Source organism: Gymnoscopelus braueri (genome assembly GCF_963280865.1).
Source record: "Gymnoscopelus braueri genome assembly, chromosome: 3".
Classification (NCBI taxonomy): Eukaryota; Metazoa; Chordata; class Actinopteri; order Myctophiformes; family Myctophidae; genus Gymnoscopelus; species Gymnoscopelus braueri.
Genome location: NC_137612.1, coordinates 17,302,981 through 17,316,543, shown reverse-complemented (window position 1 = coordinate 17,316,543; position 13,563 = coordinate 17,302,981). Strand labels below are relative to the sequence as shown.

The 13,563-nt window shown below is 44.1% G+C and overlaps 1 protein-coding gene across 3 annotated transcripts in view; it reads right to left on the bottom strand.

Annotated features, from left to right (window-relative positions):
* sulf2a (sulfatase 2a) overlaps positions 1-13,563 on the bottom strand; it is a 49,870-nt gene that overhangs the window by 5,268 nt on the left and 31,039 nt on the right. For all 3 annotated transcript variants that reach the window (XM_080424594.1, XM_080424596.1, XM_080424595.1), the window contains 14 exons: positions 10,895-11,134; positions 10,396-10,547; positions 9,836-10,005; positions 7,787-7,937; positions 7,297-7,472; positions 4,809-4,937; positions 4,462-4,518; positions 4,205-4,334; positions 3,557-3,770; positions 2,336-2,603; positions 2,000-2,096; positions 1,778-1,872; positions 1,524-1,583; positions 1,216-1,382 (listed from right to left, as the gene is read on the bottom strand). In XM_080424594.1, coding sequence (XP_080280720.1) covers positions 1,216-1,382; positions 1,524-1,583; positions 1,778-1,872; positions 2,000-2,096; positions 2,336-2,603; positions 3,557-3,770; positions 4,205-4,334; positions 4,462-4,518; positions 4,809-4,937; positions 7,297-7,472; positions 7,787-7,937; positions 9,836-10,005; positions 10,396-10,547; positions 10,895-11,134 — 2,106 coding nt within the window. The remainder of the gene's footprint in view (positions 1-1,215; positions 1,383-1,523; positions 1,584-1,777; positions 1,873-1,999; positions 2,097-2,335; positions 2,604-3,556; positions 3,771-4,204; positions 4,335-4,461; positions 4,519-4,808; positions 4,938-7,296; positions 7,473-7,786; positions 7,938-9,835; positions 10,006-10,395; positions 10,548-10,894; positions 11,135-13,563) is intronic.

Genomic DNA, 13,563 nt, shown 5'->3' with positions numbered 1-13,563 from the left:
CCCTCCCCCACTCGAGTGGTGAGCTGATCCGGGATTTCGTGAGTCAGTCAACTATGACGTCAGTATTGTGACATCAGGCATGTCCATAATTGGGCATAATCCAGGCACTTAGTACTGTGACATAACCGTTTCCCAACAACATTGATTTGCGCTGATGGCATTAATTCCAACACACTTTTCTAGTTTGGGATGGCTCAGGGTAGAAGACAGGGTTAAGCAAATAACAATGGGATTGGTATTTAAGAGAATCAAAGGGACAGTGCCCGCAATACCCTCATAGCCATCTAACTACTTCTCCAAAGTGAGTGACACCCACAGCCACAATGCTAGAGGGAGCAACCATGATCTGGTACCACCCAAATTTAGAACAAACATGGGAAAATTCTCATTCCACTACTCTGTCATCAAAATGTGGACATGGATGTGGAATGTGGATCACTGGTTTCTTTCAAAATTGGCCTGAAAAAACATCTATCAGGAGACCATAACAGGAGGTAAATGTAAATTCCCATCTAAAGGAGGTGTCATTCACTGCCACAGTTTTTCTCCTTTTGTATATAGTGTTTGTATTTGTTGATGACGTGTATTATTGTGTAAATTGTTTATGCTATGTTGATAAATTTATAATAGGACCACAGTGGAAACAAGTCCCCTAGATAGTCCCCAATTTGGTTTCATTCAACTTAGACCAGGGGTCTTCAAAGTTTTTCAGGCCAAGGACCCCTTAGCTGAGAGATTGATGAAGCAGAGACCCCCCACTATTTATTGTCTAACATTTTTCATAGACTTCATAGATTACTTCATAGACTCGTTTGACAGCACTATCATCAGTGTTTGTGTAAATTAATGTTTTTTATTTGGTTTGTTTACACGTTATCTTTTCAATGAATATGTTGGATTCATTTTCATGTGTCATTTCAGACATTTAACCACTTAAACCCTCAATACTTGGTAAACTTGAACTTTGGCTCTTTGTAGTTGGTCTGCTTTTTTCCCCCAGTCTACACCACACCTCTTTGCCCAAAATAGCAGATCTACAAGTGCAAGCTTGTAGACTATTTTTGGCATAAGGTACATTCCCCCCCCCATCACGCAAAGATTTGGCAGCCCCCCTGTAGTAACTCCGAGGACCCCCTAGAGGTCCCAGACCTCACACAGACCCCCTGTTGAAGACCCATGACTTAGATAGTCCCTGAAAGGGTTTGGATGTCTCACTTGTCCAGAAGGGGGCAGTCTGCCAGTGCTGGTTGTCATGTGTGAAGCAGGTGAGGCCAGGCATGCTGCAGGTGTCATTGTTCCGGAGCCTCTTGAGGAGCTTGCGGAGCTTCTTCCGACGCTTCTGCTCCTTCATCATCCACTGTTTCTTCTGTTTGGATGGCATTCTGGTAAGGAAGAACGTGCGGAGAAAGAGGTTTGCAGTGAGGGGTGGAAGGGTCACAAAAAAGCAATTCCCTTCCTGTTTTGAAAAGCATTATGGTCTGCAGAACTTGGCAACAAACTGCAGTGCTTGTTTTATTGTGTACCTGATTGAGTGGATGCGACCTGCATTGAGCCTGAAGGCTTCGTTATTCTTGAAGAAATAACTGGAAAGAAAAGAAAAGTTCCAGTTGTAATTGATGTTTGTCACATGGACAGCTACACACACAGCAAAATCCTGAGTGTTGATTTAACTGTGTGTGTGTGTGTGCGCACACACACGCGTGGGTGTGTACGTGTGAATAAATGGGGTTAAATCAGCCAGTTTGGTAAGCTGGAGATGGTATCCATGAACCCTCACCTGGGAGTGTCACACTCGCACTCATCAGGTCGCACCTTCTTCAAGTGACCTTTGACGTCACGCAGGTTCTTGATTTTAGTCTGCAGGGTTTCGATCTAAACACAAACAAGAAACACAATTGCCCGTCTGCGCATGAGGTTTCAGTTAAAACAAATCAAATCCACTGATTCAGTGAGAGTGCAAGGAAGAGGATACATCTGAAGGAAAAGAGCAGGGCTGTACCTCATGCTCAATGTGCAGCTTGTGGTCTTTCCATGCTTGAAGGGATTTGTAGAGACCTCCGTCACACTTAACAGTGTCATTCATAAGAATGGCACACCTGCAGAGAACGCAGACAGAGATATATCAGAAGAACCATGGCTTTTAATATAAATCCTCCACCATCACTCCCTCTCTACCCCCATCCTCCCTCACACACACACACACACACACACACACACACACACACACACACACACACACACACACACACACACACACACACACACACACACACACACACACACACACACACACACACACACACACACACACAGAGCACCTATGCGCAAACCTTACCTGTAGGTGACTTTAAGTGCAGCGGAGGATGTGGAGCTGTTGTTGCTGGGGGTGGGTGTGACGGTGACCTCCATGCCACTGAACTCCTCATCATCCTCCTCCATGTTCCCCACTTCTCCTCTCCTCCTGTCCTTGACCCCGCTGCTGTTCCTGGAGCCCACAGGTCGGTAGCCCTCCTCCACGTCCACAGCGTACAGATCTCCGTCCAGTTCAAACGGTATGGAGCGTGACCATCGGCTCCTCGGCACAGTCTTGCTGGTCTTCATCTCTGAGTGGGGGAAAGTATGCGCAATAAGTGATACTGATCAAATATATTTCTACCACAGTTACACAAACTTGCCTTTTTCCAATGGCTGAGGCGTGCCGGTTAGGAGCAGGCCACTCTGCTCATCCGATCAACTTCACACTCAACACTGTACTTCCTTGGGTCCTCAGCAATACACCTGCCACGTGTGAAGCTGATCGGATGAGCGGTTCGTGAGATAAGTGTGCCCAGACAGAGCAGACCGGGACAATTCTGGAGAACTGCTCATAAGAACTTCACACTGTACTGTATTGCTAAGGATCCAAGGAAGTGCAGTGTCGAGTGTGAAGCCGATCAGATAAACAGTTCTGTAATGTTAACCAGCATCAGTTTGCTACGCTGGTGTGCTGATCTATAGCACTCAGCCTTTGGCTTCATACCTACCCCGCAGCACACCAGTGCCTATATCTTACTGTATACACTCAGTCAGTATACACTCTATATTTAGTACTGTAGACAAGGGTGCTCCTGGTTAAAAATGTGAAACTAGTAGTGGTTAAGAAAGGCATTTATTCTCTAAATTGTTTCTCTAGAAAAAAAAAAGGGGGGGGCGTATATATATTTGATATCTTATGATGATCTTCTTATCATTCATATATACATTTCATCACAGTCACTATCATTGATATATATACATTTCATCACAGTCACTATTTTCTAAACCCTGAGTCATTAGACTGATCAATTACAGTAAGGTGTGAGTTTCTAACTCGACCACTTGGTGGCAGCACTGACACATCCATTTTACTGATTCAAAAGCTAGGAATTTTAGCCTGAGATTAATGGCCCTGTTTTTTAAGGCTTTTGTACTGCAAGGGCATTTCAAAGTAAGGCACAAGTATCTTTCAGAACAAAATAAGCTGTATCTATTAATAACTACTGGCAAACTAGTTCACGTGACTGACGGGGGAGCTTACTCTTCTTCGTGAGCAGCCTCTTCCTCTTCAGTACAGCGGTCTGTTTGAGGCCCAGGGGGCCACAGTTACAACTGTCGGAGTTGGTCACGCCACCATAGAGGCGGGAGCCACCACTGGCCATCAGAGCCTGCATACGCGGGGCATAGAGACTGGCCATGCCCTTGCATTTATACAGCCTCAGCTTGCCAGACGAGTCCTCCACGCACTGCCACTTCTGTGAGAACACAGAGACATAGATGGTGAATTGGGTTAGGTAGGTAGGTATGGTGTGTGTGTGTGTGTGTGTGTGTGTGTGTGTGTGTGTGTGTGTGTGTGTGTGTGTGTGCGTGTGCGCGTGCGCGTGTGCGTGTGCGTGTGCGTGTGTGTGTGTGTGTGTGTGTGTGTGTGTGTGCGTGTGTGTGTGTGTGTGTGTGTGTGTGTGTGTGTTAGACTATTATGTGCTTCTGTCGTCATACTATACAGATTCCATGGGTGGTTAAAATAGGAACATGGATGTCGAAGGAGTCAGGCCCAGGAGTACGATGATAGCTGCAAAATTCTATATTTTACACCCACTGCGATCACTGCATGCTGGATGTGTGAGACATCATCCCATACTTCTATGTGTTTCACAACCTCTCTTTCTCTAGTCCTTCCAGATGAATATACCTGTCCTGGTTGCATGCAGGAGGTTTGGTACTCCGCCTTCTGACAAAGATCTTTGACCCGCTGGTATTTAGGCAGGAAGTTCTCCTCCTGGGCCACTTCCTTCCCGTCAGCCCTCTTGTGCAATGGCTTCCTGTGTGAAAAAGTAAAGGGTTAGTTTTAAAGCCGGTAATGCCAACCTGCTACAGAGACTAATGTCATAAGGTGACAAAGCTCGGAATGACAACATATTCTGTGAAAGGTCAATCAATAAACCTTACCCTCTCTCTACCAGGAAAGAATCCCTCCATGTTTTCGCTTTCTTGTTTATCTGGAACCTAACAACAACAACAACAACAGCAAAAAACTATCAGCAAAAGGGGAGAAATCTTTTTTCTTGTCACAGCAGGTGCTGATATTTGGAATAAGCAAACATGTAGTGCATTTTCAAATGTCATCGTTGTACTGCGCTGAACAGAAAGTGGAGCAACAGAATTTGCATTTAGTTTGCAATTTCAGCTCTGACTAAGACAGCACTGAAATGGGAGATTTGTTTTAACTCTCAGTCTTTTTTTTTTCATTATCTCATCCATTCAAAAACATTAGTTTGGAATATCATGTAATTGACCTGTTGACCGGCCTGTCAGTTTCCAGCAGTTTGAGGATGGACTTGCCGTCCATGTCTGAGGGGATGTCAGCTCCAGCTATGTCCAGCATAGTGGGGGCCAGGTCAATGTTCAACACTATGTGAGGGTTACTGCAGGGAAACAAGAGTGACAGCAGTGGTTACAATAAACACTGGGCAGTAAAAGTGAACATTGAACTTGAGGTAACTTTGATACAAGAGAAGAATAACTCAACTTGTCCAAAAGAAATAGACAACTAATTAGAGCAAACCTGTGTTCAAATGTTTACAATGTCTGAACTCTCGACATCTACTGTATGTTCACTCTTGATTTATTTCCTGATCTATCTTCTTCCTCTTCTTCTTCCCCTTCCTCTATGACTCTTTCTGTTCTGCTGTCTCTATTATTTTTTTCCCTGTAATTTTCTTGAATATTCTAAGGAATTCTTGAGGATGCTTGACATAGTGAACAAAGTAATAACATTGCGTAGCCTGAACCACTACAGCATGTCAAGTCTGAAAAGCAAGTTAAAATCATATTTTTGATGTTTGCATTGCACTTTTTATTCCCTATGTGTATCCCACCCCCTCACCCCGCATGGAAGGCACACCCATTTGTCAGCGGATTTGTCAGATGTACTTTTAACACATGCACTGCCAATATGCTACTCATGAACACACTGTACACAGAGTAAAATCTCAAGTGTTCATTTAACTCTGAGAGTGTAAACTCCGTAATTGGTAATTGACTGTGTACAAGCCAAGGAATTATCACAAGTACATATGCATACACTCACACGTGCAAGAGTACACACACACACACACACACACACACACACACACACACACACACACACACACACACACACACACACACACACACACACACACACACACACACACACACACAGACGTGCAAGTGTACACACACACACACACACACACACACACACACACACACACACACACACACACACACACACACACGCGCGCACACACGCGCACACGCGCGTGTGCAAGTGTACACACACACACACACGCCCACACACACGACCACACACACACACACACACACACACACACACACACACACACACACACACACACACACACACACACACAGACGTGCAAGTGTACACACATGCGCGCACGCACGCGCACACACACACACACACACACACACACGCACACACACACATTCTTTCACTTCCTCATTACATAATTAACACATACATGTGTAAGGGACTGCAATAGAAATAAGCCGTTGGCTTTCTTGGGTATTATCCTTTTCATAATTGTGTGGCCAATGTATGTATTTGTACATTACCAATAAGTCCCTCTGACTCCCTCACATAGTTCAAGTTCATAGAACTCCCATGATTAGTCGAGAGATACTGGGAGCAGCAAAATTCTAGGAGGGCCCAAATACAGAGGCAAGGAATAACACAGAGGCATGATCGCATGATGCTGAACTGGATACGGAGCACATAGGCCACCACTTGAGGGAGAACCAATACGTTGGATCAGCAGTTGTCCAGAACCGCCGATTCCTAACGATATGCAGTGGCGTAACTGAGGGGCAGCAAGTGCTGCGGTGCGGGGGGGCCACCAGCAGGGGGGGCCCCGCCTGCACTGATACAAATATTTTTACAGCAAAAAAAAAGAAAAAAGTTGATTTATATTGGTCAAATAGAACCGAATTAGACCCGAATTAGACCGAATTAGACCCGAATTAGACCCGAATTCTAATGCACGCGGGGGCCCCGCGATTCTGCGTTACGCCACTGACGATATGCCCTTAAATAAGCATATATGGAGATCCGTTTGTCCAGAACCACCATTCCAACCGATATGCCCAAATATGGGTATCTCCATATATGGGAATAAAAGGGACAAGTACAGAGACATACAGAGATCTCCATATAAGGGCATACAAATATAAGCCCACTTGTTTCTATGATGAAAGAGCAAGTTAAAATGTGAATATCTTTCCGTGGTTTTGTCTGCTCCGAGGACGCTATTGTTAAATGAGTTTCGGTTTGTTTCTAGTGGGGAAGGATCGGCAGACACGTAAATCCCGGCCACTACATTTGATTGGGTAAAGCGCGGCCTGCTTCCTGATCTGAAGGCACGCCCACTTGTAGGCCAGTGCGTACGCGATATGACGAACCCCCCCCCGACAGATTCAAGCGGAGAGCAGAATCTGTTCTTGAGAGATTAGTGCCTAGGTAACAGGTAACAAGAAAGGTCCAATCCCTATGGCAGCCATGTGTCCTGTCAAAGTGTTTGTCTTTGAGCAAGACACAATCCCTACCAACGTGTGTTCCAAGTTGCTCTATAGAAGAGCATCAGCTAAATGTACATAGCAATATTCTAAGCTCCTAACCACTCCCTGATTGTAACATACTCTTGATGACAGCACCAGCGACATAACTGAAATCCCATCATTTTGAGATATCAAATTTTCAAATAGGAACCTGCAGTCACTTACATGGTCCCTGTCTCCACGTTTGGTCCCCGTACGTAGAAGGGCACGCGGATGTCGAACTCGTAGGGCATTGATTTGCCCTTGACCAAACCAAACTGTCCGATGTGGTAGCCATGGTCTGAGGTGTAGATGATGTACGTGTTGTCAAGTTCTCCCGTCTCCACCAACATGTTATACACCTAAACAGAAGAGCAGCTCAGTTCTCAGAGATTCTTCTTTTTTGACAGTAGTGGAAAAAGTTGAAAACCATGTTTGATCATTGAAGTCCCCCATAAGTCCCCCATGCAAGTTTTATAGAACAGGGGTGAAACATTTAGCAAGTGTGTCAGTGAATACATTAGGCAGTAGCCAGTAACAGTCAGAGGAATGAGCACAGATCTCTTAGGACTTGGGAGAGTCAGGGCGCGCGTGCGCGTCTGTGTGTGTGTGTGAGTGTGTGTGAGTGTTAAGAGTCTGGATGTATGCGTCTATCTCTAAGGGCTTGTCCACCCACCTTTTCCACACTGTCATCCACAGACAACAGAGTCTGCATCCGCCTGCGCTGCAGCATATTAGTGAACTGCATGTGGACAGGCTTCATTGCTCCAGTGTAGCGCAGGATCCAATGCTTGTCTGGGTTCGGGGCATAGTTGTAGCTGGGAGTTCTGAAAGAGGAACATATGGGAAGGCTGTGAATATATATACACTGCAAAATCTTGAGCGTTAGTTTCACTCTCAGAGTGAGGGTCTATTTTTACACTCAGGAGTTTTGGAGTGTAATTGCAAGCCCTGATACAGAGGAGAACGCATTTCATGTCCGTCATTTACATATGAAAGAACGCTGTGGCGGAGTTGGGTGCTCATTTCATTGTATTTCATCGTCCCCCTCCATGCATTTGCATTGCAGTTGTTTTCACTGGTTCTACTGGGGATTGGATTTGAACCAGAGTATGGATGTACAGTAGTGTGCATAATGTAAATAATGTGTGTGGTTATGCACACAACAGTAACCTCAGCCAGTGGTTGCAGAAGATGTCTGAAACTCTTTCCTAAGTAGACAGAAAACTGTTTATGTAACACGGAACTGGAGGTTATATAAACCATCTAAAATGCAAAGAAATGCAATCAATATGCTCGGCGCGCAGGCAGCGAGGACGGTTTGATCAATATTTAACTCCAGGCCATATGGAACCTTAATTATTTCAAAATAAACACTGCTAAATATCTAATGAGATCTTAGAGGCAAACATATTTAACGTTTAAAGTGGATCGATTTTGGACTTTTAAGAAATGCTAATGTCTCAAAGGCAAACCTAGCCCCCTATAGTGTCTGACGTGTCTGCTCTGTGCTGAGGTGGGAAGAAAGTTCACCTCTGGAAGGGCTGCCTTTTTATCACCATGTCATGGATATGGGGGGCGAGAGAGGAAAAGGGAGGGGGAGCAATTGCCCGAGAAGACTGTCTCAAAAATTCAAACAAGGGGGAGGTCATTTATAGCCAAAGAAGCAATTAAAAGTTACTGCAAAGACAGTGGAGTCTAGCTTCTCTAGACTTTGCTATGCATAAAGGCTGCATGGAGTAGGTTAATGATGCTGGTTGGTTTAGTCAGAGCGGGGAAAGGGGTGGAGGGATGCTGGCTCATTACTAGCCTCTTGGGTCTGTCTCTGGAGGCCAATAGGAGGAGAGCTGCCATTAGCCAGCAGCATTCAGGTGCATGCAGAATCAGGGATGAGACAAAGGCTGGAGCAATCTGCCCTGTGTGTGTGTGTGTGTGTGTGTGTGTGTGTGTGTGTGTGTGTGTGTGTGTGTGTGTGTGTGTGTGTGTGTGTGTGTGTGTGTGTGTGTGTGTGTGTGTGTGTGTGTGTGTGTGTGTGTGTGTGTGTGTGTGTGTGTGTGTGTGTGTGTGTGTGTGTGTGTGTGTGTGTGTGTGTGTGCATTTGTACGTTTGTATTCATTACCTTTACATGGCTGGCATCAATCATGCATATATTTAAGCATGCCTGACAAAATGATGCAAATTACCAGATCTCATTACCATGGTAAAACTAATGGGAGCAAAACATAGGGGCAAATAAACCAGAGCGCTACACTGTTGAGGGAGAAGGACGGTTATTCTGCCAGAAGCACGGTACAGGCAGAGGAAGATAAGATAGCTGTGAGATTACGGAATTTGTGTCATTTTGGGTCAAATGAAAGTGAGCATGAATGCACATGAGCCATGTGCATGCAAAAGAGGCAGTACTGGCGGTGCCAAAAAGAAATACTGTATATATTGCCTGCCTGAGTACTTGTCAGCCTCAGCCTAGATAAACCCAATCAAGTGCTTCTTCCAAACACACTTCATTATCATTTACAGAGGGTGAGTAGTTAGCCAAGGCAGTACTTACAGTACACTGTTTTTCAATTATTAATTTATCCTTGATTTACCCCAGCCAGGTCCAATAAGGATAGGATAGGATATCAAATTTTCAACCCTCACGGGGCTGCACAGTTCTATTGGGAGTTCAGCTTGGTTCAATCATCTGAAAATGTGCTAACGTAGTGTTTTAAAATGGGGCTCTTACATATGCTGTGAGGCATTGGAGAAGGCGGAGCTGTACTGGGGTGCTGAGTCCTCCGGACCATGGGGGGCAGCGTGGCTCAGGACCATCATGACAGGTCGGTGAGGGTACATCCTCTTCGACATGCGGAAATAGTTGATGCTGTCGTTGGTGATGACGTCTGTCAGATAGTCCTACGGAGCAAGGACGTATGGATTTAGTAGGAAAAAAAACACACTCATTCTTTTAGCTACAGTGACGTCACACCCTACATGCAAATAGGGGAAGAGAATTGACATCACGTGAGTGGGTTGGAAGCAGTGGTGAGTTCTAGTTTTTTTCGGAGGGTATATGATAATTATTGGCGTATGTGTGCCTCAAAGAATTCTCCATGAAGACATTTTTACTTCACTGCTCATTATTTGTAAAATGACTAATGAATCAAATAAATGTTTTCAGATGTAATTGACCCATTTTGACCACGAAATGACCGTGTGATGAAACACACCTACAACTACCAATTTTCTTGTGCAAGTCTACTTAGTATACAGTTTTTGTGAACTCGTTACATAAAAGTGTGAGACCTTTGGGTAGTCGTTGCCGTGCTTCTCTCGGACTCCGTTCCTGCAGAGGGTGTAGTTGTAGAAGCGGGAGTTCTTAACCAGTGCCACCCATTCTCTCCACCCGGGGGGCACATAGGAGCCGTTGTACTCGTTCAGATACTTCCCAAAAAATGCTGAGAAAGACATACAGTAGCAAGTGGTGACAAATGTATATTCGTCTGGTTAGGGAGTGAGAAAAAGTAGCTTAAAGCAGTGCTGACATCTGTCACAGTGGTGATGTCTTTAATATACCCAGTGAAAAACATGCCTGGAGTCAATTTTTGGGGCCCTACAGACTATTCAGGTCTATTTCAGGCCTTCAGGGCCACTTTGACGTTAAATCATGCATGAGAGCAACCATACCAGTTGAAATGAGTGAGCTCTTGCAATTAATTTACATGCAAACTTGGGGCCATGGAGCATCTGCCCATGACGTTTGGTCGGTGATCAAGACATGCAGGAAAGACGTCACCACGCTCACCTGTCCTGTAGCCGGAGTTGTTGAGGTGCACGGCGAACGTGTATGGCTCATGATGGGCTTGCCACGACGGTGACGAGCAGTTCTCGTTATTGGTGAAGGTGTGGTGGTTGTGCACGTACTTCCCCGTCAAGATGGAGGAGCGCGAGGGGCAGCACATGGGTGTGGTGGAGAAGGCGTTGGAGAAATGCGTGCCCCCCTTCTCCATGATGCGCCGTGTCTTGTTCATGGACTGCATTGAGCCTGTGAGAGAGATGTGCACGTTGCATAATATAATAAGGGACAGGAGGGCGAGAGAGAGAGCGGAGGGACGTGTGCAGACAGGAAGAGGAGTAAGAGATGTGAGCGAGACAAATTGAAGTAAAGGAGGGTAGGAGGGTAAAAAAAATACGAGAGAAAAAATACGAGAAAGACAGTAAAAACCGAGAAGGGTAGGGGTAATACAGGAGGTTGAAACGCGAGATAGGGAAGTGAGGAGTAAGAAGAAAAGAAGCGGGGTGACGAGAGCGAAAGAGTAAAGGGGGGGGCGGGTGCAAAATCGAAAGAATAAATCTTCTGGGCAAAGTGTAGCGCATTTGAATTCATGTGTACCAAAGGGCTTTCAGTGTTGATGGCGATTGTTTGGGGAAACAGATGCTTGACCATAAATTCCTGTTTTTCAATGGGAGTCTTCTCACTAGTGATCACAGGAGGACAAAGGGTGTCACCAAGGCCCATTATGCAGCCACTCCAGCCCAATACGCCGCTGAAGGGCTTAAGCGGGTAGGGAGATGGCCAGGGTTTGGCACCCAGACAATGGATGCCACAGGCCGCTCTCATTCCATGCCAGCAGAGCTGGCACAGGGGAGTATGACTCTGAGCCGGCCAGAGGGGTTAATGGAGAGTGAGAGGCAGCATTAGGTTGACCTTTAACGTGCCGAAGCAGTTGGACACGGATGGACAGGATATCCATAACCACGGGAGATGGAAGCATGTTGCATGTACAAGCATGTATAGTACACATTCATCTCCACAATCGTCCATCCACCCCCCCCCCCCCCCCATATCCCTCTCGTCTCACAAATGCGTAAATGAATCCTTTATTCTAATGCAGTAATTCCTTTATTCAGCATAGGATTACAACATTACAGAGGTGTTACATATCTTAAAAGGACCAAATTCAAATATTGATGACTTATACATTGGCTAAATTAATCAGCAAATTCTGATAGCATTTTACAAAATGTTATGAATCATACAACAACAAAAAATTAAGCAATTTATGGCAAAATGGTCTATGTTAATGACCGATATTATGGCCTTAGCTGCGAACAGACAAAGACATGTATTTAGACCGATATTCCTTAACCATTTAAGCCCTAAATACTTTGTTGTACGATGAATAGCGATTAACAAGCTCATCACAACATCTCATCTCTTGTAATGTGTTGGAACATTTTTAATGTTAGAATAAGATTTTCGGGTATAATGAAATGCCGAAGAGTTTTATATATAATGTATACGGTACGTATATACAGTGTATGTATATATTACACATTTTATGGCTCTATTCTTCTTGACATTTACAGTGAGAGACATATAGTCCTACAGTATATGCAGTAATTTCGAAGTAAATGTCACCACCACATTATAGTGACAAACTATGACAGTAACCTCTGGCTTGTCATCTGTAACATGCATTCACATAGTGACTAATGGTGAAATCACCAAGTTCATATTTGCAAGTCAATACTGATTCAATGATTCCCACCCTATTTGCATGCAATTTTTGCATACAAGGCATATTTCTGATAATGGCTCTAAATGTGACCCTCATTTTACTATCTTTTTTAACCTATATATATATACAATTATAATATCTGATCACAATTTAATCAAATACTTAATTTTACAGTGCCAAATATCTACCATTGCATTGGTTAAGCTTGCACACAACACACCATGTCTTGGAATATTGTAACCATAGATAGATGGCTTGGTTCTAGGTTTAAAACCCCTAATATAAGGATTTTCTGAAATGTCTATGGAGAAATGAATGGGATTTCTATCTGTGGAAACTACGCCAGTGAAACAAATGACAGCCACTCTATACACCAGACCAGCAATGCTATTAGACCTAAATGATATTATATCATATATAATATTATATTTTTGACAGTACTATACAATATCCTGTTCGATTATAGTTCTGACAACCTGCAATTCCATACTAAGTTGACATTTTTTCATTACGTTCCATCTCCGCCCCAGATATCAGATATCTCACAGATTCACTCATAATACCAACAGCACGATGAACGTGCCTCCAAATATAGCAAAAATAAATAAATAAATAAAATAAAATAAACAACCAAGTAATATACCTCTACATCATTCACAGAATATCCATGTATAATATCCATTTCAACCAGTATTTATAAAATGTATCCATACAGATTCTTTACAGTGAAGGTCCATCTTGTATTGTCGTGTACAATGGCTATCCACTACCCCCTTGTTGGCAGGGTTTTGTCCAGCCACTTCCTGGTTATTACCTTCTTGCTGGCTACCAGTAATATTTTAAGAAGGTACTTATCCGGGGTGCAAAATTTGGTTGGTATATTACTAGGTAAATATTGCTAAAATTACACTCAATCTCAGATCTCATTATTGAGTTGAAATCTGATACAATC